This window comes from Macaca thibetana, chromosome 5, assembly GCF_024542745.1.
Source record: "Macaca thibetana thibetana isolate TM-01 chromosome 5, ASM2454274v1, whole genome shotgun sequence".
NCBI classification, from domain to species: domain Eukaryota; kingdom Metazoa; phylum Chordata; class Mammalia; order Primates; family Cercopithecidae; genus Macaca; species Macaca thibetana.
In genome coordinates this window covers 85,811,996-85,837,625 of record NC_065582.1, presented here as the reverse complement: position 1 = coordinate 85,837,625, position 25,630 = coordinate 85,811,996, and the positions used below count along the sequence as shown (strand labels likewise).

General features: G+C 37.1%; 1 protein-coding gene and 1 pseudogene across 3 annotated transcripts in view; one reads left to right on the top strand and one right to left on the bottom strand.

Annotated features, from left to right (window-relative positions):
* SLC9B2 (solute carrier family 9 member B2) overlaps positions 1-25,630 on the bottom strand; it is a 54,689-nt gene that overhangs the window by 16,921 nt on the left and 12,138 nt on the right. For all 3 annotated transcript variants that reach the window (XM_050791918.1, XM_050791916.1, XM_050791919.1), the window contains exons 2-9: positions 22,301-22,432; positions 21,155-21,335; positions 13,320-13,490; positions 6,693-6,835; positions 5,359-5,486; positions 3,830-4,005; positions 1,722-1,828; positions 131-280 (exon numbers count right to left, since the gene is read on the bottom strand). In XM_050791918.1, the coding sequence (XP_050647875.1) occupies positions 131-280; positions 1,722-1,828; positions 3,830-4,005; positions 5,359-5,486; positions 6,693-6,835; positions 13,320-13,490; positions 21,155-21,335; positions 22,301-22,390 (1,146 nt within the window). In that variant the 5' untranslated portion in view covers positions 22,391-22,432. The remainder of the gene's footprint in view (positions 1-130; positions 281-1,721; positions 1,829-3,829; positions 4,006-5,358; positions 5,487-6,692; positions 6,836-13,319; positions 13,491-21,154; positions 21,336-22,300; positions 22,433-25,630) is intronic.
* Positions 3,179-3,347, top strand: LOC126955913 (uncharacterized; annotated as a pseudogene).

Sequence of the window (25,630 nt, the reverse complement as noted above, 5' to 3'; positions counted from 1 at the left end):
TTGCATATGCATATAATACAGCTTTTATAATGAAATATTTTATTAATTTGATACTAAGAAAGTATCTGGAAAGCAAACTTAATCTCATTAGAAAAGAGTCATGAGCAGAAAAACTTAAAATTAAATTCACCTTTTCGCTGGTCCATCCCATGCCTGCAAGGAAAGCCATGACCAACGTGCACAGTCCTCCTGATCCAGGGAAACCAAAATGCACACTGCTGAACACAGCTAGCACAGACAACCCCAGCACAAGGAATGTTCTCTTACACACAAGTTTGTCCTTTAGAAGAAAAAAATTCATTTGCTCCATTATTTCAAATCCCTGATTTTTAACGATTGATTTTTTTCCATATCTAGGATTTAGAAAGAAAATAAAAATTAAAATGTCTATATAAATAGACAAAACAAGTGCACTACATAACATTTACTTTCTTTTCTTCAACAAAAGCAGAGTTAGCACACTGCAAAGGTGAACTCTTCTTTAAGGAACACCAGTTCTTTTCCTCTGCAGTTGTCAATGCAGAATTTAACAGGACTTAATGAAGTAGCAGAAAAAAAAGTACATGAGCTTTGGAGCTGGACAGACCAAGGTTAAACTTATATATTTTATACATTGTTGGCGTATGTAGTGGTCACATTACTTAACCTCTCCAAGCTTTGTTTCCTGAAAGCATTTACATCATAGGATTTGTGTGAAGGTTAAATATATATCTCTATTATTTTCAGGTTCTATGTTTACTGTTTTAAATTTGACGCCCCCTTGGTTTTTCTTTCTAAATCTTTGAAAACCAGGAAGCTTTAAGAGGTTCTAGACTGACAGTAGTTTTTGTTGCTGTTGTTTTAAAGTCTAAGAATTGTGTACCTTTTTCCCTTTACTTTTCCCTGTCCAGGCTTTTAAACTTCTTGATCACTTTAGAAAGTAGGTCTTTAAAAGTGCTTGACTTGGCAAAGCATGCAAGCTCTGAAGGTGAATTACCTGAGTTCATTCCCAGTTCCACTGCTTTCTAGCTATGTGACTTTGTTCAAGTCACTTATCCTGCCTAAGCCTCAATTTCCTTATCAGTAAAATGGTCATAGTAATAGAAATCTCTTTATGAACTATTTTGTGGGTTGTAGTAGAGCAGTGCTTTCCAACAGAATGTTTAGTGATGATGGAAATGTTCTGTATCTGCTATAGTCACGTGTAGCTAGTGGCTACTGTACTGAACAAAGTGGCACTAGATGATGACTGACTGATTTATGTATGTGTGTATGCATGTATGTACTAGATATGGGCTCTTGCTATGTTGCCAGACTGGACTCAAACTCCCAGAGGGATCCTTTTGCCTCAGCCTCCTGAGTAGCTGGGACTACCAGGCCTGGCTAGAATCTAAGGTATTTTGATACTAAAAAAGGGTACAAAAAAGCTACTACACATCTGGGTTTAGTTGAGTATTATGAACATTTAAAAAACTTGCATATCCTATTACTTTGGAACTGATATTTGTTTTACAATGAAATTTGAAATGTACAGAATATAAAATAGAAACCCATTACAGGACTGCATTAAAATCTTCCGTATTGAGCCCACTTCATAAATCTCATGGATGGCACTAAGCAATTTTAAAATGAGGGACCACTTGCACAAACATGCCCTTCACATCTGTCTTTGAAGGAAGTGTTCTAGAATGTTTTCCCAATGATATTTAAGAGCACAACTTTCCCACATATTATTTTTTCACCTGGTCACGGCTTGGAAAGTACTGAATGAAAAATCCAAGAACAGATCCAGTTGCCACACCAATTACCACCTCCAAAACTCCTCTGAGGACGTTAAAGACAGTGGAGCCTGAAAAATACATTTTAAAAAACTTAAGAGCTCTAAATCCAACAAATACAAGTTTTATTCCACAATCATCAACATAAAGCCTCTAATTACAAAGAAGAAAAATTTTAAAGACAGTTTCTGCTTTCCATATTCTTAAACATGTAAGTAGAACCTACATTTTCCCCCATAGCATATAGGATTTAGGAAACTTCAATTTAAAAAATTTTTTTGTTAGCACATTGTGCAGAAAATTATATTAAAGCTTCTCCACACATTAAGCTCTTCTTCACAGACTGTCCTAAGAAAAAATGTACTAACTAGTTTCTGTGGTCTGTTGTTATTATGGCAATCATCCTTCTTATCTAAATAAAATTACCTCTGAAGTAAGGATAGCTTTCTACCAGGTAATGCTATGACTGTTAAAAGCATCTAGCTGTGATAGTAGCATTATGCTTAAGCTATTGTGGTAATAATTTACTATGAATGTGTAGAAAGTAGCTAATTAGCTTTAGTCTCTGGTATATTGAGGTGTTAAAAAAAAAGTCTTGGGCCCCACCCCTAAAAATCTGATTCAGTAAGTCTGGCAGGGCTCAGATCCAAAAGGTCTAAGGACCACACTTAGTTGGTGGGGTGGGGGGGGAGGGGCGGGGAGAGGAAACACAGCAGAGTCCACTAGGAAGGTTCTTTGAGCTGTAGCTTATGAAAACCTGACTGCCTCTGTCCTTTCTCCTCCCATCACCATGATTCTAATGCAAACTCTGTTGCTCTAAAGCTGTGGTTCCTAATCCAAGCTGCACTGGTTTCCACTCCCAAAGGTTCTGATTTAATTGGTCTAAGATAGGACCTACATAAGAGTATTTTTAAAAACCGCCCAGGTAATTCTAGTGTGATGCTAAGGCTGAGAAAAATTGTTTTAAAGGTGTATACCAGGAAAGCGGTAAGAACATAAATTTGGATATGTGTAGTAGCATTAAAAATAGGAGTATGAGTTTGACTTAATAGGTAACAGAGCATCCGCATCCTCAAGGGTTCTTGAACAAGAAAGAAATGTAATGAAAACAATGTTTTGAGAAAATCAATTTACCAGGGAATGAATGGAAGGCAGGCTCCGGAGCAATGAGAAAGGGTGGGATTCTAGGTAACAGGCATAAATCATACACAATCATAGAATGGGAAGATAACTATAGGGAGATAACAAAAATGTATAACCTGCCAAGAAGATGTGTTCCCACCACAGAATCTAAAGCTAAACTTAGATTACAATTATACTTTGTCAATCATATAATGTTGCAAATTTTATTTCCCAATTTTGAACATAAGATTAAGAAATGAACTTAAATTTGTGCTGTACCACAGGATAATAAGTGTTGAACTGCTTTTGGCCTTTTGGCTAAGATCAAGTGTAGTATCCGTTCACATCAGTTTAATATAGGTGTTGAACAACAGTGGGAGAAAAAATAACTTAAGTTCCTCTTTTATTATACTTGAAACAAAATGCCTCAATTTCAGACACTTACTAAATATTAATAGGACATCCATTAAAATCATTGCTGTTATTACCATAAAAAGCTGAAGAGGAGAGAAGAGAAATTGTACTTATTTTAAAGGCATGCTGTTCCTTTCACTTGGACTGCTCTCTGTCATTTGTGCTCCTCGAAAAACCTACTCATCTTTTGTGTGAAGTCTCCACACATTTTTTGTGTGAAGCCTGAACGTTCCTGGATCACTTCAAGCAGAAACTGTTCTTTAAATTTTTCTACCTTGTACCCCCGCCCCCCCACCCCGCCCCTGCCCCCCGTACTGCACCTACTGCATGCTACTTGAGCAGTCTCTATCTAGAGGGAGGAAGAGAGTAAAGATAGCCAGCTTCTGGCCCCACCTTAGGTGCAGAACTCTTAGTGTTCTTTTGCCTATTTTTAATTTGCCTTAATCAATTATCAAGCAAATATGTCATGCTTATAACATTTTAACCTATGTCTCTAGAGTGCAAGAGTAAAGCCTGTTGTGAACTGATTAGGTTACCTGTGGAAAAGGCTATGCCCAAGCATGTGTTGAAGCCAGTGATGGCCAGAATGTCATCAAAGCTACCAGCTGCCATGAGCAAGGTCGGGACACCCTTCTCAACACCATAGCCTCCTCCCTGCAGAAGGAGCATTGAAGGCACCACGACAGCTGGAGATACAGCACCTAAAACAAAACTAGGCAGACAGCACTTTAAATATTTATGATAACATCTTACTTATTACTATTTTGAAATTATAATACCCTCCATTTTTTTATGGGTTATACTTTGGACAACTATAGTCTTTCAAATGGCAGAGAAGCATGAATCCAGAAAAACATGTATGTGTAAAACTTCTACAGAACACTGTTTTTTAAAATGTAGCCATAGACAACCTGCTTCAGACTACATAGGTTGCCTAAAAATATATACTTACTAGTGGTATAGAAGGCCTAATGAGGGTAGGCCCCAGGATGCTGGCTTTTTTTAAACAAAAAAATTCATGTTATGAGGTTTGAAAAGCAATGCATGGACTTTCTGATTTGGAACCCAGTGATGCTGGGCCTTCTATCAGGGCTTGCTATGTCAAATAAGGCAACATATTAGAAGAAAACGATATGACAGTCATATTGATACCAGTAACCACAGCAGTGGTAACAGCTGAAAGCATTTTACAGTACTTACTATGTACCAAATAACATTTTGAGGACTTTACACGTATTGGCTAATTTAATCCTCACAACAACCCTATAAGATAGATGCAATCTATTTTAATTTTATAATTGAGGAAACTGAGGCACAGAGAGATTAAATACTTGTTAAAGATCACACACTGGAAAATCACAAGGCTGGGATTTGAATCCAGAGAGGAGAGTTCCAGAGTCTTAACCATGAGGAGAATTTCTTACTTCTTGCCTACTTATTAGCACTAAATTCTTACTAAGTCCTTTCTTATTTATTTACTTTGTGTGGCTCTTAACCGTTGGAAGAACTGACAGTGGAAGGAAGAGATGGCAGAACTGCCAAGTCATAATAGTCTGATGACAGGAGGAAAACAATAGTAGCTGTTGATCACTGCTGCTGTGTTTTTTATCCTTTGTGCAGACTTTAGGTGGAATCCGGTATCTCTTTTAATAGGCATTGAATCAGGTGTAGGCAAAAGACCACGATTTCTTCAACAGTTTGAATAGTAGGAGCTAACTATACGAGTTAGCGCCTACTAACATATAAACTTCTGGCCCCTCCTTAGGTGCAGAACTCTTAGTGTTCTTTTGCCTATTTTTAATTTGCCTTAATCAATTATCAAGCAAATATGTCATGCTTATAACATTTTAACCTATGTCTCTAGAGTGCAAGAGTAAAGCCTGTTGTGAACTGATTAGGTTACCTGTGGAAAATTCTGAAGTTAGAATATTTAGATTATGCTATAACATCTATGTTGCATTTTCTGATATCTATAAGAAAATTCTATTATGCATTCTCTTGTATGGAATCAGAGAAAGCCCTAAATGTCCCTACATATTTTCCATGACAAAGAAACAATCATTACCCCAGTATAAATCCCCATTGCCATGGTAAACCCAGCAGGTAATGGGCCATAAGAGCAGATGTACACGCCTCCACAATACAGGGACCCATGGACAGTCTTACACAAACGCCCTTTAACTTCTTCAGGGCCTGAAACAGAAAAGCAGACATCCTAATATAATCCTCTGAAGATGTGCAGAGAAGATGACCTTCAACGCTTTCTCTTCAGTATATGGGCAAGGTCTGGGTCATCATGAGTTTTCAAGGTAATGAGTTGTATTTAACAAACATTTTAGTACTCCAAGTGTTTACAGACAGCTTATTTAGTCCTCACTGCAACCTTTTAAGATAGGTAATACTATTATCCCCATTTTTTTAGATGTCCTCATCTGAAAAGACACAGGCTAAAGTCATCCGCCCAAGATCATGAAACTGGTGAGTGATGGGGTCAGGTTTGAACCCAGGCAGGCTGCTTTCAGCATCTGTGTTCATAATCTCTAGCTAATTTCACATTATTTTTATTTATAATCTGTGGTTCCAGAATGAGACTAAAGTGAAGAGCCTAATACCCCAAGAAAATTCATTCCTGTACTAAAAAACACACATAAAAAAAAAAAAAAGCATTAGAAAGGCATACTTGAGACTCATTCTATATATTAGGCAGTTTCCTGAGCTAGTATAGTTAGCCCTGAACACTTGCATAGGGCTTCGCAAACCAAAAATATGTTATTTTCTCCACTATGAGCATTATTTATAACCATGGTCTATATCTATGTCAGAGAAAAGTGGGGCCTTTATTCTTGGTGCTGGCCCCATAGACAGACTCTACCTTTCCCCAAGAAAGAGAATGAGATCGGCCAGGTGCAGTGGCTCACGCCTGTAATCCCAGCATTTTGGGAGGTGGAGGCAGGCGGATCACCTGAGGTCAGGAGTTTGAGACCAGCCTGGCCAACGTGGCAAAATCCCGTCTCTACTAAAAATACAAAAATTAGCCGGATGTGGTAGTGCATGTCCATAATCCCACCTGTTTGGGAGGCTGAGGCAGGAGAATCACTTGAACCTGGGAGGCGGAGGTTGCAGTGAGCTGAGATTAAGCCACTGTACTCCAGCCTGGGTGACGGAGTGAGACTCCGTCTCAAAAAAAAAAGGAAGAAAATGAGACCATCTTTTGAGTTATTGCAAAGCACAAGGTCCTACTTGCAAAACAATCCTCCATGAAATAAATTCTATTCTATTCTCAAGAATGTCATGCAAAGTGTCCACACCCATTTCCTAATGCTTAGCGATTCTATTAGATACTTGAAGTATTGAAGAAACAAAATTCCTATTTAATAATGAGAAATTTACACATCATACCTTTGAATCCAGACCAAGGCCAGCACGAACCAGGATGATAGACAGGGCTATGCTTCTCAAAGAGGAAGACCACTTGTGCTTGATCTGTACATTATCGTTGACGACTGGGATATTTCTGATGAGAAACCCTGCAAGCAGCATGCCTTGAATGAAGAAATCAAACATATCTAGTTAGTTTTCAAATACAGAAAATATTTTTAGTTAACTTTAATTTTATAGAGACTACTCTATAATCCCAGGAACCACTTCACTCATGCTTAGAAGAAATGAAGTTAAACTTTTAGTTTAACTTGGAAGAAATTAAGTTAAGCTTTTAGTTAAAAAATTAGTATAATTAAAGCAGCTAAGAAAATAATGTGCACATAAAAAGATAATTTATAATAATTAATATTCCTAAAATAACTGAACTTAAAAGGGAGACAAGATGCAGCATTTGGATAGAGAGTATGATCAAATTCTACATATAAAATGTTTTAACACAATGCCAGCTCAGTCAGTCCTTTGCGTGCAAACAGCAAACAGTCCCTGAAATTATTTGCTATGTCAGATTACTTGAAATATCAATAAATACCTATATGGATTCTATTTTACCTTCAGATTAGATAATTTCATAAGAGACACATAATCTACTTTGCGAAGGTTTTAGATGTCAATTATGATGAAATGAACATTGCCCTGTCATGTCAGCCGGTGACTCTTCTTTCACTCAGTCATTCAACTCTACTAAATGCCTTCAGTAGTTTAGACGCTAGAGTATGCATCACGCATATAATAATGAACTACTTTTCAACAAGCTTTCAGCCTCTAGGGAACAAGACAAACGGACAATACCAATTTTATGAAAGCATGAGGGGGATGTTACATGAGCTGAGGCAGGAAGGGGGATTTAGAGAAGGGGAAAGAGGATGAAGAAATGGCTGGGGGAGTTGAGAAGTTTCTGGAAAAGACAGTAGTTTATTCAAAGGTAAAAGAAAAAGTGACTCATTCTGGAAACTGCAAGAAGTTGAGTGTAACTGACGAAGCTGGGTAGTGAGTGAGGGAATTCTGCCTTCATTGATATCACATGCCCACACAAAGGGAAAGGTTTCTGTGAGAGACTGTGAGCCTCTTCCCTCCATGCTTCTCCAGCAGTGCCCTCTTCTCACCTCGTCCCTATAAGCACCATACTTCAAACAACTAAATAAATTTACTGAAGTTAGGATATTTTGTGATGCAAGATGGGAGAAGAGAGACAACCTGCTGCACATGAAAGCATCACTCCAGGTGTCTCTCATCACTGCCATTTATCTACGGGAAAGGCTCTAAGTTCTGAGTGCTGTGGCGATGGTCTTTCTGGAATGTTTATTGGGCAACAGTATCAACAGGCTTGGCTTTTGGAAGAAGTAATGATGAGTTATATATGCACATGGTAAAATTAAGACATTGCTGACAAAAAGGTAAAGTGACAAGTATATATTGTACCCCAGCTGCAACTTTCCATCTTCATTCCTGAATGGTTTTCACTGTTGAGGATCTTCTGTGCCCTTCCAGAAAGTTTCTGTACCTATTCAAGCATATTTCTGTGTGTATAAGCTCTTTTGTGCTGGACACAAATAGGACACTGATACACTGCTGTACGGCTTGGGTTTTTTCCCATTTAATAATATATCCTGGACATTTTCCCACTGAAGCACATATATATTTGCTTTATTCCCTTTTAATAGCTGGAATAGTATCTCACTGTTTGGAAGTTCCATAATTTTTGGACCACTAATAATAGATTTTAAGAAATTTTTCAGGTTTCTCATTATAAACAGTGCTGAAATGAGCACAATTCATATGTCAAGTATTTAAGTGCCTGCTACATGCTAGCCCTGTATGAGATCCTAGTAACAAAGAGGTGAGCTAGACCAGCAGTCCCCAGCCTTTTTGGCACCAGGGACTGGTGTCGTGGAAGACGGTTTTTCCATGGATGGCAGGGGGAATGGTTTCGGGATGAAGCTTCCCACCTCAGATCATCAGGCATTAATTAGATTCTCATAAGGAGCACGCAACCTAGATTCCTTGCATGTGCAGTTCCCAACAGAACTCATGCTCCTATGAGAATCTAATGTCGCTGCTGATCTGACAGGAGGCAGAGCTCAGGCAGTAATGATTGCTCACCTCCTGCCATGGCCCGGGGCTTGGGGACCCCTGAGCTAGACTAATGTGGTCCTTGTCCATATGGAGCTTATATATTTGTAGGTTTGCATTAACTATATTCATATTATAATTCCTAGCAGTGGAAATGTTAGGCCCTATGGTATAGGTGTATATAATTTTTATACATATTGATGATTTACCAGCCAAAAATACTGCACTAATGCTTACATTCCATTATCATGACAATAGCTCTTTAATGAAATTTAAAATATGTGTCCAAACCACTCCTAAATTAATTATGGCATTCAATGACCTGAAATAAAATGGAGTATCCTAAGAAGAACTCAAAACTACGTTAAGAGGTTTTTTGTTTTGGGGGATATGAGGGGGCATTTTTTTTTTTTTTTTTTTTTTTTTGAGACAGGGTCTTGACACATTGCCCAGGTTGGTCTCAAACTCCTGGGCTCAAGCAATTCACCCACCTTAGACTCCCAAGATGCTGGGATTACAGGTATGAGCCACTGCTCTCTCTTGGCCTGAGAGAGCACTTTTCATTCCTGAAATGACTGTGAGAACAGCTTCCCTGGGACACTGTTTCCTTTGCTAGTGGTTTGGTTGATGTAATGTGACCACCTGATTTTGATTTGGCACGTGTCCCCACTCGTGCCTGTAGGGCCTCCCTTGATCATGGAGGAAAGAACGTCTTCCTGGATATAAGAGTGTTGTTCTCTTAACATTTTGTATTATGAAAATTATCAACATATGGCTAATCTCATTTCATCTACTCCCAAGTTTATATTTTTATAATTTGTGTTATGGAAATGTTTTCAATAATGATTTGCCTTCTCTTCCAAAGGGAAGCCATTTTCAAATTCATTTCAGGAATCAAAAATGCTCACTCATACTCGCGTCCCTGGCAATCACTTCAGTTAAACTCTTAAAAATATAACAGGCAACCATCACATATATTTTGTCTTAATAAGTTTCCTTTATGGATTCAGATAATGCTTCAGTTTTGGATACTGGCCTTAATATAATAAGAAGCAGTAAACTTTCTTCCTCTATGCAAGTATACAACTATAAAAAAGAATGTTGAAATATGTATGTAATTTTTGAGAATGATTTCAGTTACCTTAGGAGATTTCATTTTATCACAAATCCCAATACTTTCCATCTTTTTGCAACATGGTATATTTTGTTTTTGCAATAGGCATGGAGTGAAAAAAAGACAAATGGGTGTAATGGGCATTTTCATGTGTCTAGAACAACAGTCTTCAACATAGGTTGTATATTAGAATCATCTGGAGGGCTTTTTAAAACTTCTGATGTCCAGGCCATACCATATTCCATTTCAATTAATTCAGAATCTCTGGGGTAAGATCTAGGCATCAGCTTTAATTTATTTTTTTTATATTTTTATTTTTTGAGAAGGAGTCTCGCTCTGTCGCCAGGCTGGAGTGCAGTGGCGCAATTTCAGCTCACTGCAACCTCTGCCTTCTGGGTTCAAGCGATTCTCCTGCCTCAGCCCCTTGAGTAGCTGGGGCTACAGGTGTATGCCAACCATGCCTGGCTAATTTTTTTGTATTTTTAGTAGAGACGGGGTTTCACCATGTTGGGCAGGATAGTCTTGATCTCCTGACCTTATGATCCACCTGCCTCGACCTCTCAAAGCATCAGCTTTTTAAAGACAGGTGATTCCTGGCCTGGCATGGTGGCTCACACCTGTAATCCCAGCACTTTAGGAGGCCAAGATACGAGAATTGCTTGAGCCCAGGAGTTCAAGACCTGCTGAGCAACAAAGTGAGACCCCATCTCTACAAAAACCAAAACGGTGTAGGGGCATGTGCCTGTAGTCCCAGCTACTGGGCAGGCTGAGGCACGAAGATTGTTTGGGCCCAGGAGGTTGAGGATGCAGTGAGCCATGATTGTGCAACTGCGCTCCACCCTGGGCAAATGAGACCCTGCCTCAAAAACAAAACAGAACAAAACAACGAACGAGAGATTCTTATGAGCAGCCAAGTTCTAGAATGAATGATCTTGCTACATAAAATGTGATCTTAGAGCTTAGAAATGCAGAATCTCAGGCCATGAAGACCTACTTAATTAGAATTTGTATTTTAACAAATTCCAAGGTCATCCTTTGTACAGTGAAGTTTGAGAGTCACTAATTTTGATACAAGGGTCAGCAAAAATGTTCTGTAAAGGGCCAATGAGTATCTTAGGCTTTGTGGGCCATAAAGTCTCTGTTAGAACTTCACAACTCTGCCAGTATAATGCAAAGCAGACATAGACAATATGCAAACAAATATACGTGAGTGGGCTCCAATTAATATTAATTTATAAAGAGAAGTAGTCTGCCAACCCTTTATCCTAGCATATAGGCATATTTAGAAACAATTCATTTTAACAATAATTCAATTAATAACATTAGAGAACAAAAAGCACCTATGAGAAATAATATGAATTAAGTGGAATACCTTTAGTTTTACCTAAAATTAGAAATACATTGAGAAATGGGGCATAGTAAGAGATAAATAATTCTACTTCTTTTTATATTTAAATTTAACTACTGACCACAAGTTCAAAAGCAGATAACTTTGGTGTATGTTAGCGAATCCTGATTGTTCTTACTCATACAGCTAACAGAAAAAAAAAAAAAAAAAGTTCAGGAAATGTGTGCAAATATATATGCAAGTATGAAAGGTAGGTTGTTTTTTACTAAAACTGGGCGATTAATAAATCTGTTAGAAATGAACACAAAATGCCTCTGTGGTAAACAAATTTTATAATGCAGAATTCTTTGAAGACACATTAAAGGTATCACATCTAGTTTTAAGACTAATTTGTATATGTGTCTTGTTTGGGCAGTTCTCATTGCCTCTGGAAGAGTATTTTCAGCTATGTCTTTAAGAATCATGGTATTTTATTTCATTTTTATATTTTTTGAGATGGAGTCTCACTCTTGTCACCCAGGCTAGAGTGTAGTGGCACGATCTCGGCTCACTGCAACCTCCACCTCCCAGGTTTAAGTGATTCTCCTGCCTCAGCCTCCCAAGTAGCTGAGGTTACAGGCACCCGCCACCACACCAAGCTAATTTTTTTAAATTTTAATAGAGATGGAGTTTCACCATGTTGGCTAGGCTGGTCTTGAACTCCTGACCTCAGGTGATCTGCCCGCTTTGGCCTCCCAAAGTGCTGGGATTACAGGCATAAGCCATCATGCTCGGCCAATATTATATGTTAAATATACCCTCTGGTGTGCTGGTAAATGCTTAACAAGTGGCTTGCCAAAAAAGTATGCATTTTATATAGGCACATACATTATTAAATTTTACTGATATAAAGGATGTGCAGCACACACTTTACAAATATACAGCCATCTTCACTGTAAATTCTATATAGCCAATTTATTCTCACAGAATGTTTTCACTGCTGTTTGTCAAAATTCTGTGTCCATAACAAAGTATGGCTGTAGTTCTACCAAGATTTGACAGAATCAGACTACAAATAAATGGTTGCATACTATCTGATTCAGCAAAGAAGTCACATATCATGAATGAGCAAGTGCAGTGTCACCGTGAATGCTGGTTGATATTTTTGCTTATATTAATGAATACGATGAAAATGAAACAATAAAAATACATGTCAGAACTTCACTCTGTCAATGACATAAGTGACTTATACTTTGACAAACCTTGATTTGTAGCATTTCCTGATTTTTTTTTTGTTGTTGTTGTTACAGATACTTCTACCATGGCCGATTTTAAGCTACAACATGATGTCACTGTAACTGGAGTTGGGAAGAGGTGGCAGTGGTACATCATTATGTAGTATTTCCATAATCTCAAGAGCATAGGTGAGGGGAAATAGAGTAAAACATTAGGAAGTCTTCAGGGTTGAGCACTGAATGCTTGTTTTTAATGTCAGTTATTTAATTTTAAGTGTGTATGTATATACAGATATATATATACACACACACAGACACAGACACACACACACACACATATATATATATATATATATATTTATTTTTTTGAGACAAGGTCTCTTTCTGTTGTCCAGATTGGAGTGTAATGGTGCAATCATGGCAGCCTCGACCTCCTAGGTTCAATCAATCCTCCCACCTCAGCCTCCTGAGTAGTTGGAACTACAGGTGCACGTCACCATGCCCAGCTAATTTTTGTATTTTTTTGTAGAGACAGGGTTTCACCACGTTTGCCCTGGCTGGTCTCAAACTCCAAAGCTCAAGCAATCTGCCTACCTTGGCCTCCCAAAGTGCTGGGATTACAGGTGTGAGCCACAGCACCTGGGCCACGATAATTTAATTTTTTAAACTGCCATGTTTAACAACTGGATCACAGGACTCCTCAAAATTTAACAATTGGCTTTTGGCTCCAGCATGGCAAATACAGAAATATTTTATTCCTTTATTTCCCAAAGCTTTCCAAACTATTATTTTTAAAATATGGTTTACTCTGGAGAAAACAGGAAACATTTAGCACTTACCAAGAAGAGAAGGCAGTGGAGGCAATGTAGGTAACTTAATAAGTCCCAAAAGTTTACCTCCAATGATGGCACAATAGAATAGGATTATAATTCCAAATAGGTTTCCTCCAGGAAGACATTCACTGCCAGTAATTGACCAAACTACAGCCCACAGAAGAACAATGATGGTAACTGAAATAAACCAGGAATACTAGTTATTATCAATAAGTTGTCACATGGAGGTTTTGACAAAATCTAAAATAATTTGTAAAAATAAATACTAATGAAAATGCAAATATTTATAATCATGTTTAATCTGTAGAGTATCAGTAAGATGAACAACTGGGTAACTGCCAACATCTTAAGAAATCGCATATTAACAGTACTTTTGAATCTGCCTATGTGCCCCTCCCCATCCATCTCCCTTTATACTGCCAGAAGGAACCATTATTTTGACTTTTTTCACCATTCACTTTTTTCTCTATAATTTAAAAATATATATATTATTTAGTTCTATCTTGAATTAGACATTATTGTTTCTTTTTTTATAGTCAATATTTGTTTAGAATTACCTACAAAGGTACTTTTTCTGAAATCATCATTCATTATGGCATCTCAAACTTTTCTTTTTTTTTTGTTTTTTTTGTTTTGAAACAGGGTCTCCCACTGTAGCCCAGGCTGGAGTGCAGTGGTACAATCATGGCTCACTACAGCCTCAACCTCCCAGGCTCAAGCAATCCTCCTGCCTCAACCTCTCACATAGTTGGGACTACAGGTGTGTGCCACCATGCCTGGCTAATTTCTTTAAATTTTTTTAGTGGAGACAGGGTTTCATCATTTTACCCAGGCTGGTCTTGAAGTCTTGAGCTCAAGTGATCCTGTCTCAGCCTCCCAAAGTGCTGGGATTACTGGTGTGAACCACCTCATCTAGCCTCAAATTTTTCATCTGGGACAATTATCTTGCTGCCTAAAGTATTTCCTTTAGGAAAAGAATTTCTATAAGAATGTGAAATAGGCCAGGCATGGTGGTTTATGCCTGTCCCATCACTTTAGGAGGTCAAGGCAGGAGGATTGCTCGAGCTCCAAGTTCAAAACCAGCCTGAGCAACATAGTGAGACCTCGTCTCTACTAAAGTATAAAAATTAGCTGGGTATGGTGGTGGGCATCTGTAATCTCAGCTACTTGGGAAGCTGAGGCAGGAGGATCCCTTGAGCCCAGTGAGCTACAATTGCACCACAGCACTCCAGCCTGCGTTACACGGCGATACCCTGCGTCAAAAGAAAAGAAAAGAAAAGAAAAAAAAGAAATGTTTCCTTGTTTGAAAACTTGTGTTTTACAAAACTGTGCACTAAAATTTGAAAAGTTTATGGGAAAAAGAGAGTTGGGGCAGACCACTCAAAACTGGTGACCAAAGCACTAAGAAAAACCAAAACAATCCTACACACTGAATCTACACACGGACATTTGTGTCTGACACAGGCGGTCTGTGATGGAAATTCTTGAGGGTATTTTCTTTAAGCAGAGCAGTTCCATCGAAATCTGATCCATATTTTAGCCCTCTGCCTCAATACAATAAATTTCAACAAAAGGAAAAGCGTAGGCAGCTTCTTTACCTCAGCTTATACTCTCAGCCACTTCATCCACATGTGTTCTATTAGATAACTTAATGTTGTAGAATGTTTGAGTCCTTGAAGCCCCTAAACCAGCTACTAATTGCATGAAAAGTCAGCACTTCCACAGAGGTTTTATCATTTAAAAGGTCCTCATGCAGGGAAGGCTTTATCTTTAATTGTAAGAAAGCATATATTTGGTCTTTTTTTCCCCCAGTTCACTTTGCCTTCACTTGCTATTGCTTGACGATACAAAATATTAATGGGCCAGGAAAAATTATACACAAAACTGCAAATTCCATACACTCTAACACAATTCTCCTATTTACCATTGCATATCAGCTAATTCATGATACAGAAACACTCTGTATCACAGCATGCTGTATTTCTCAGGAGGATCTGTTGTAGTAAATTCTTAGTTTCATTGTCTGGAATTATCTTTATTCTCATTCTTAAAAGATAGTTTTTCTAGGTATACCTCAGTTTTATGTTAAATTCTAGGTTGAGTGTTATTGTCTCTCTGTTCTTTGAAAATACTATTCCCTGGTTTTCCGGTTTTGAAGAACCTAATTTCAGCTTTTTAAAGGAATTCTTTTTCCTTGTTTTTAACATCTTCACTTTTTCTTTTGTTTGCCTTTCAGTATGATATGTTTAGGTGGGACTTCCTTTTGTTTTGCTTAAGATTCATGCTTTTTAAAAAAATCAGTTCTGGAAAATTCTTAGCCTTTATTTCTTCAAAGATTTCCTCTTCCCCATTCTCTTTTTCCATGTTGCTAACCCTAGTTTTCATATTTTTCATCTTTGTGTGTACTGCATTCTAGATAATCTCTTCAGATTTATTCACCCGTTCACCATTTTTTCACTTAATCTGTTGCCTAATTTGTCCATTGACTTTTTATTTTCAATTACTATCCTATATCTTTCATTCCTAGAAGTTCAAGTTGGTTCTTCCTCAAATCTATTCATTTTTTAAATAGTTACTTGTTTTGTACTCATGTTTTCTAATTTTTAACTTATTTATATATATAAATGTGTTATATTCTATTTTCTGATAATGCACATTTTTGAAATCTGTTTTTTTGTTTCCTTTCGCATGTTGCTTTTTTGTTGTTGTTGTTGTTGTTGTTTTTAGTTTTTTGCCATAGTGAGCTCTCCCTTGGAACTTTGTCTAAAACTAAAGGTTTTAGTTTGTCTTTTGCAACAGTGAGCTCTCCCTTGGAACTGTGTCCAACTTTGTTGAAGCTTTAGGCTGAATGAGTTTTCCCAGATGGGAAATGAATTTACTTCTACCATGTCCTTAAAAGCCATCCCGAGACCATCTGAAAATGTTTGAACATAGATACATTTTCAAATTGAATTTTTTCTGTGAAATTGGAGACAAATCAGGATGAAGTTAAACATTTTTATTGGAGACTCTACACTTGCCCCAGCCAGCAACCACAGTTGAGACAGGTTTAGTCACAGGCCCCATCTGCAGAACAGGTTTACCTCAAATTTGGCATTACACTGGGTTTCCACTTTATGTGGGTGAAGGAGAATGCTTTTTCCTGTTAGACTTCTCTCAACCTGGGCAGGCACTAGCTTAGCCTCCTGTGCTCCCAGTGCTCTCAAAATCCATCGCAAGTTCCCTGAGGTTTGGTAGAAACCTCCAGGGTGGGGCCACCTTGAGGGTTTATTGACCTCTGTTACTTACACTTTGGTTTTGGTGTCTGATGATTCCCTGTTTTCTTGACAGATCATTTCAAAAGACTTAAAATATTTTTTCAGATGCTCTCCTTGGTTTGTGACAAGATTGTTCATTGAGTCTTATCTACCATACTGACTGAATTCAATGTCCCTTTTCCTCACCCTCACAGAATTGTTACAGATTTTCTAGGCTTATGATACTACTGCAGTGGAATACCTAAGGGACTTTTGGTGTTTCCCAATTAGCTACAAGGGTTGACATTTCTATGTGATATCAGAAGTAGAATGGGAAAGCAGGATTTGCCAGCTATTATACTAAATTCTACTTTGTCATAGCATAAACTCAAGCTAACATTAAATTCAGCAAGGTAGAATTAAATGTTTTCTCTTTTCAGCTGGGTGCCTGTAATCCCAGCACTTTGGGAGGCCAAGGCAGGCGATCACGAGGTCAGGAGTTCAAGACCAGCCTGACTAACATGGTGAAACCCTGTCTCTACTAAATACAAAAATTAGCTGGGCATGGTAGCACGTGCCTGTAATCCCAGCTACTCAGGAGGCTGAGGAAAGAGAATCACTTGAACCCAGGAGGCAGAGCTTGCAGTGAGCTGAGATCGAGCCATTGCACTCCAGCCTGGGCGACGGAGCGAGACTCCATCTCAAAAAACAAACAAACAAAAAAAAAGAGTTTTCTCTTTTCTACTTCAAGACTATTAAAAAAATCTCTAACTCTCTTTCCCTGTGCCTTACCTGAAATACAGTTGTAAATACATAGCAAATGGTATGTCTATAAGGTTTCTCTAAATCATGTTTAAATCAGTTAACAATTTACTTCTCATTTATGATTATGGAAAACCACAAATTTTCACATGTAAGATTTACCTTTTTTATTTTATTTTTTTGAGACAGTTTCACTCTTGTCACCCAGGCTGCAGTGCAATGGCATGGGCTCACTGCAACCTCTACCTCCTTGGTTCAAGTGAGTCTCCTGTCTCAGCCTCCCAAGTAGCTGGAATTACAGGCACCCGCCACCATGCCCGGCTAATTTTTTGTATTTTTAGTAGAGATGAGGTTTCACTATGTTGGCCAGGCTGGTCTTGAACTCCTGACCTCGTGATCTGCCTGCCTTGGCCTCCCAAAGTACTGGGATTACAGGCGTGAGCCACCGCGCCCAGCCTACTTTTTAAGAAGAATACTGATATATACTGCATAGGCACAGGAAAGAATATAGGACAAAAGTTGTCTTGAAAAATTCTGGAACAGAAAAACAGAAAAATAAGCGATGAGATGTTTATCTACCATGAACCTCATTTTTCAGGCTGCTTTATGAACAATTACATATTTTTAAAAAATGAGTCCCAAAATTATTCATTTTTACTCTTTCCTTATGTCAGTCTGTATCTGTTTCATTGCAAATGTTTTAACTATAAATAGGCCACATTTTGAATAATAAAAGTTTAAAAAATAATAGAAAGAACGGAAAAGGTATTCAATTATCTGTTTTCTTATCAGCTAGTGTATATTTTTGGATTCTGGTTTTCTGTACATGTTCTAAGTTTGAGATTTTCTTCTATGCTTAGTTAAGTAATCTCACTTGGTTTCATTAAAAACACATCTAGAGCCTAAAGTATAAAATATTATGCTTGGCTTTCATTGTCCCAGATGATAATGGTAAACATGTCTTTCAGAGCCCACAAAGTATAACTATGGAATTGAGTCTCATTTTTCAGTAAACATATGTGGGCATCCATATATTTACTTCAATGATGCTATTATTCCTCAACACAATTTTTTTGAAATTGTCTTTAAATTTGCCTTAAAAGGCAAATTTAGTACGACATAAAACTATGAAACTATTAGAAAAAAACATAAGAAAAAAGCTCCATGACACTGGTTTGAGCAATAACTTTTTGGATATGACTCCAAAAATATAGGCAACAAAAGCAAAAACAGACAAACCAGATTACACCAAACTAAAAAGCTTCTGCACAGCAAACAATCCACAGAGTGAAGAGACAACCTACAGCCTGGAAGAGAACAGTTGCAAACTATGTACTTTGCAAGGAGTTAATGTCCAGAATATAAAAGAAACTCAAAAAACTCAATAGCAGGAAAACAAATAATCCAATTTAAAATGGGCAAAGGACCTGAATTTTTCAAAAGAAGACATACAAATGGCCAACAGGTATAGGAAAAAATGTTCAACATTTCACTTCATGCCTGTCAGGATGGCTATTATCAAAAAGACAAAAGATAACAAGGGGTTGGCAAGGATGTAGAGAAAAGGTAACTCTGTGCACTGTTGGTAGGAATGTAAATTAATACCACCATTATGGAAAGTGGTATGGAGAGTCCTCAAAAAAGTAAAAATAGTACCACCATATGATCTGGCAATCCCATTACTAGGTATGTATCCAAAGGAAATGAAATCAGTATGTTGAAGAGATGTCTGCACTCCCAAGTTTACTGCAGTACTATTTACAATAGCCAAGATGTGGAATCAACCTAAGTGTCCAACAGTGAATGACTGGATAAAGAAAATATGGTGTATATACACAATGACATGTTTTTCAGTCATAAAAAAGAATGAAATCCTGTCATTTGCAACAATGTGGATGAACCTGGAGGATATTATGCTAAGTGAAATAAGCCAGGCACCGAAAGACAACTACTACACATTCTTACTCATATGTAGAATCTAAAAAAGTTGTGTTCTTATGGAAGTAGTAAATAGAACAGTGATTACCAGGGACTGGGGAGCGGAGGAGCTTGGGTTTATGGGGAGAGAGTGGTCAACAAGTACAAAGTGATAATTAGATAGGAAGAGTAGTTTGTTCTGTACCACAGCAACGTGACTATAGTCAGGAATAAGGTATTGTATATCTCAAAACAGAAGATTTTCTATGTTCTCACCATGAAGAAATGATAAATGCTTCAGGTGGTAAATATGCTAATTAGCTAGATTTGATCATTATACAATATATAAATGTATTGAAACATCATATTGTACCCCACAAATATGTACAAATGTGTGTCAAAAACAAAAATAAATAAATAATGCTGATGAATGGATGTTTATGCTTTTGAACAATTCTTTTTATATTTTGATGTTAAAATTATCTTTATCTTTTGAAAATATGATTTACAAAAGTGAAAAATTGTGGATAGATTCCAGGCATTTAAAAGTTGGCAGGTTAAAACTAGTTTTGCCAGGTGCAGTGGTATATATCTGTAACAAGGTACTTGGGAAGCTGAGGTGGGAGGATCTCTTGAGCCTGGGAGTTCAAGATCAGCCTAGGCACCATAACAAGATCATGTCTCCAGGAAAAAAAAGGTTGGGTGGGGGACGTGAAAGTGGCAGGAAGGCTATGACCAATGCCTTGACATGTAATTTTCTCTAGACTTTAAATCTGAAGATCCATGAAAAAAAAAATGTATACACACATGCACATATAACTCAAGTATACTAAGTGATATATATTGGGCTATTGGTCATAGGACACAACATTTCAGTTAGACAGGAGGAACAAGGTTAAGAGGTTTATTGTACAACATGAAGACTATAGTTAATAACATATTGTATTCTTGAAAAATGTTAAAAGTGAATGTAATGTGTTCTCACCACAAAAAATGATAGCTATGTGAGGTAATGCATATGTTAATTAGCTACAATTAGTAATTCTACTATGTATACATACTTCAAAACATCACGTTGCACAAAGCAAATACTTAAAATTTTATCTATCAATGTAAAAAATAAATTTTAACTCTCAATGAAAGAATATTGTCTTCTTAAAAAGAAACTAATTTGCCTTTATAGATAATTTTCAAATCTCTTCTTTTTTCTACTATATCACATATCCGCCAGCATACACAGCACAGACACACATAAGCACACAATTCATTTCTGAAGAAAAATAGGGCATAAATGAATCTGAACTTCCATATATTTGTCAAATTGATAGCAGAATAACCTTTGGCTTCCTCCAAAGACCAAATCTGTTCCTAAAAGACAAATATATTACAACCCTAAAAATTTGCAAAATAGTGCTGAGATAAACTCCCAAAGAAAAATCCTCCAAATGTCTTATGTAACAGCAGCTCTACTAAAATAAGCTGAATTGTAAACCAATATTCTTACTTATAAAGTAACAGGATTCATTTGGAAGTATCAATGGGGCTGTGTTTGCTAAAATATTACTTGCATTACTTAACAGTAATAACAACCAACATTTATGTAGTGTTTTAGATAGTCCTAAAGTAATCCTGTGAAATTACTCAGATACAGTAAAGGAAAAGGTCGTTGATCTGTGTTCCTTCCCCCTTCCCACAATGGTGGTGACCACAGTGATCCTGAAAGCCAAGGTGAAGATAGTGGAGCCCTGTTAGTCTAGGTCCTTCCCTTCAGTGTGTGGGACAGAGCCACCCACGTGTGTGAATTGTTCACCAACTAGTTTTTATGTGTGGGAGAAGTGAACTTTTTGTCTTTTCAACCATATTATTTAGGAATCTGTCATTATAACAACTTCATCTTTTGCCCTCTATTTCTGAATTCATCCTTACCATTTGTTATGACCCTGTCCAGTAAACCATGCGGAGGGCAAGCCAGCATTTGTCTCAGCCTTTGTACGTGATTTGCTTCAGTTGGTGTTTCCTGTAGCTTTTTTTCACTGCTTTTCAAAAGGATACTTCCTTCTGTTGGATCACTTGCATCTATACCTTTGAGGTTCATAACTGTCTCCTCCTGTATTTAAAGTAATTTTAAAAATCCTTAAAACTGTATATATTTTACACATTTTTATAGGTACTGCATCATCACCTTACAAATCAAATTTATGACTAGACTCAAGTATAACACTTTGTAGGAAAAACACACAGCTTTATTACTAGCTAAGCAGCTTGAAACAAGAATTATGCTAGGAGTATTTAGCACAGTCACTATTTTTAGTACAGGTTGAGTATCACTAATCTGGAAATCTAAAATCTGAAATGCTCCAAAATCTGAAACTTTTTGAGTGCTGACATGACACACAAGTGAAAAATTCCACACCTAAACTCACATGACAAGTAACAATCAAATGCAACTTTGTTTCATGTACAAAATTATTTAAAATATTGTATAAAATTACCTTCAGATTACCTGTATAAGGTGTATATGAAACATAAATACATTTCCTGTTTAGACTGGGGCTCCATCTGCAAGATATCTCATTAGGTGCATGCAAATATTAAAAAAAAAAAAAAGAAATCCAAGACACTTATGGTCCCAAGCATTTCAGATAAGGGATACTCAACCTGTATTATAAATGTCTGGGTCACATAACATTTTATTACGTTTTGTAATACTGGGTTTTAAAATAAGCATATTTAAGATAAAATTCAGGGCAATAATTGGCACATATACCAAAGTAGTTTAGAAAAAGATAACTATCTGTAATGAAAACCACTTCACATTCATTAATCTACTTGAATTTAAGCAATAAAAAGAAAGGAAGAAACCAAAACCATTCTAGAGATTAGGTCAGAGACACAAAGCATTCCACAGGCTCTCCATTTTTCTAGCCACAGGTAGGGTCAACTGACAATGATGTTAGCTGGGAAAACTGGTAGTCACACCTGCCGTGCACTGTTTGAGTTTGGGGATAGGAGAATTGGTAAATGAGTGGTAGAATATGAAGGAAATACAATTCTGTCACAGCTTTGATTTACCTGTGTTTCTTGATGCATGGAGGGCATGTGATTCATTCCTGTGGATGGTTCTGAATCTTCACACGTAATTCTTTTATCTTCATCCCCCATTATTTATAATTAAGAAGATGACAAAGGGAAGAGGAACGAGATCTGTTTTGAAAGAGTATAGATATAGAGCAGTAATTTGAAAGTCTTTTGATTTCAAAGACTTCAGATTGTACTTATTTTTCCCTAAGAATTCTGAATGGCTAAACTATTTGAAATTAGACTATTCTTAATTTTCAATGGCGGTGTTTTTTTTTTCTTGATTCTCGTATATTATCATCATTCTTATCTACCTTTTTACTTCTCTTGAAAAAGCCTTTGTTGACCAATCACATTTTTATGATTTCTTTCCCACACTGTTTTTTGAGTTTTACTTAAAAACATTCCAAGCAATATCAGTGTTAAATTGTCCTCTATCATGGGCCAACTGGATGAAGCAGGAAGGCTCCAGGTAACTTTCCAATGTTGATATGAAGAATGAGTCACTAAAGGGAAATCGCTGGATTCCATCCTTTTCGGAGAATCTAGGGTCACTAACTCTTGCCTGGTTCTTATTTCTAAATTAAAGTTTAAAAATACACCACAATTGACTGAGTAGCCACAATGTCTTAGACACTACGAGAAGTGCTATGATAGTCACTTTTTAGTCATTGTGGGCAATTCAAAGATTATCAAAACACAGTGTTTGTTTTCCACTGACTTATCATATACCAGGAAAAATAAATTTATACCAAATAACTAAGAAAACCTGTAAGACTATCGATTGGCTCAATAAACACTCACTTCAACCCATTCTCCCTTGGCTTTCCATGCTATACAGGCTACAAGGCCAATACAGTACTCCAGTTCCTAGCCACTTTTGCAGGTAGAGGTAACCATGTGTCACAGTTCTACATATGAGATTTAGGTGGGAGCTTTGCGGGAGGCCTTTAGAGGATAATACTTTGTACTCTTTGTCCTCTAACATTTCCCTTTCTCCTTCCTAGAATGTAGATACAGTGGCTGGAAGGGCAGCAGACATCTTTCAAGCATGAGAATAAAAGCCCTCTACTTAGGATAGTAGATAAGTAAGATAGAAGCTGGTTCCTTGATGACAGCTTCCAGTTGCTCCATCAGCCTTGGACTGCCAAGCATTGGGGTAATTGTTTAAACCACTATTAATCAAGTTTTTTCTTCTTTTTTAAATAGTAAGGAAATTTACTCCTAATGCAACAAGTACAATGAGTATCTTGATAGAGGTACACACTACAAACTTGTGGTAGAATCAAAGAGAAAATTATGTAAGAGAAAATTATGTAAGAGAAAGGAAAATCTAATTCAACACGTATCAAAGTGCCTAATGTGTTCCAGGCACTATGCTAGACATAAAGACAAGGATGAATTAGACAGGACCCCTCCCTCAAGGAATCATTTTCTCTGTTCAACAAAGTGCCAAGAAATTTGCATTTAAAATTTCAAAGAACATCATAATCTTTCTACCACCACCACCATTTTTCCTAATTACAAAACACAATGGTAACCAGAGTGCCATCTCAAAAAAACCTTTAGTTTACTTTTTATTATATATAATTTATAATATGCTTATATGATATATATGTATATGTATATATGTTAGTATATATACTTTTTTAAATTAAAAAACTTATTTCAAAATTTAGACTGAGAACATAAAAGAAAGTCACTTGACCAGAAAATGTTAGACTCAGAGAACACTTGTCTTAAAGGCATGGAGGCAAGAAAGCCAGTGGTGTGTGAGGGGAAACTGCTGGAGCCTGTGGCAGGAGGCTAAGAGTAATGGGAGATCAGGTTTAAGAGTTAGGATATCAGATCTCCAACCACAGCATCTAGCCCTTACCTTCTGAAGTTAATAACCCCAAATATGGTAACTGACAAGATGGGCTGGGTTCGGATTTGGATAAGCCTGAGTCTGAAGTCCATCTCCCTCATATAGCAAATTGCTTAACCTCTTTGTGATTAATTCCTTATTTATGAAAGGGAGACAAGAATAGTTCTAACTATGCACAGTTGGCATTCAATAGTGTTGGCTATTGCTAACCACGCATATTCCTTCTTCCTGATTATCATAAGAAGAATCTTTAAGAATTGTTTTGTTTTCCCTATTAAGCAAGACAAAGTTAGCTCAATCTTGAAGAATTTACTACTTAATCCCATTTATTTTATTTGGTCATGATTTTTCATCTGTTTTTGAGGCCCACTTCTTGATGAGGTGGATGTAACATTCATTTCTTCACCTTTCTCAGTAGGAGAATTACATAGAAATTCTTTGGCAGTATCACTAGAATCATCTCTTTCATGAAATTCTCAAAATCACCGAGTTCTGCCACTTACAAAAACTATTTTTAAATAGTCACGAATTAGAAATTATTATTTTTAGTAGACACAAACTATTGGTTAAAATGAAGCCTTTGTGAACAAATTTTATTAATGTTATCACGGGGTCCTTTTAAACATAAACAACACAACTTGGTATGTTATAACATCTGTGGGATTTATATAATTTTACATCCCAAAAAACTTCCCTATTCTCCAATACTCTCAACCACAAATGCCAAAATACTTATACATGATCAGAAACTACTGCAGAAATAAAGGATAAAATGAAATACCAGTCTTTTAATAAGCCCAGTAAGAGATCTTACAACTAGTCAGCTGTATTTGTTTGCTCTCTGCTGTGTTTCCAATTCTAAAAGACCATTTAAAACGCATGTCTCACTTCAGGAACCCACTTAAATTCAGGAGAATTTCAAAAATGTTAGCTTTACTTAAAGTGACCATGTTCATGGTATTTATTATTCATAGTCATTGGGTCTTGAAATTACAAAAATGACCCTTGAAGGGCCATAAAAAATGTCATGAAACTCTTATTAGAAAGTTTATTCTCTTTACTCATAGAAAGGTTCTTAAGGACTCACTCAGAGCCCATTAACCCTTATTTTGTTTTGTTTGTTTGTTTGATTTTTGAGAGGAAGTCTCCCTCTGTCGCCCAGGCTAGAGTGCAGTGGCATGATCTTGACCCACTGCAACCTCCGCCTCCTGGGTTCAAGAGACTCTCCTGCCTCAGCCTTCTGAGGAGCTGGGATTACAGGTGCCCACCACCTCGCCTGGCTAATTTTTTTGTATTTTTAGTAGAGATGGGGTTTTGCCATGTCAGCCAGGCTGGTCTCCAAGTCCTGACTTCAGGTGATCCACCCGCCTAGGCTTCCCAAAATGCTGAGATTACAGGCATGAGCCACCATGCCCGGCCCTTATTTTGAAAACAATTCTAATGACTTTGCTCCTTTG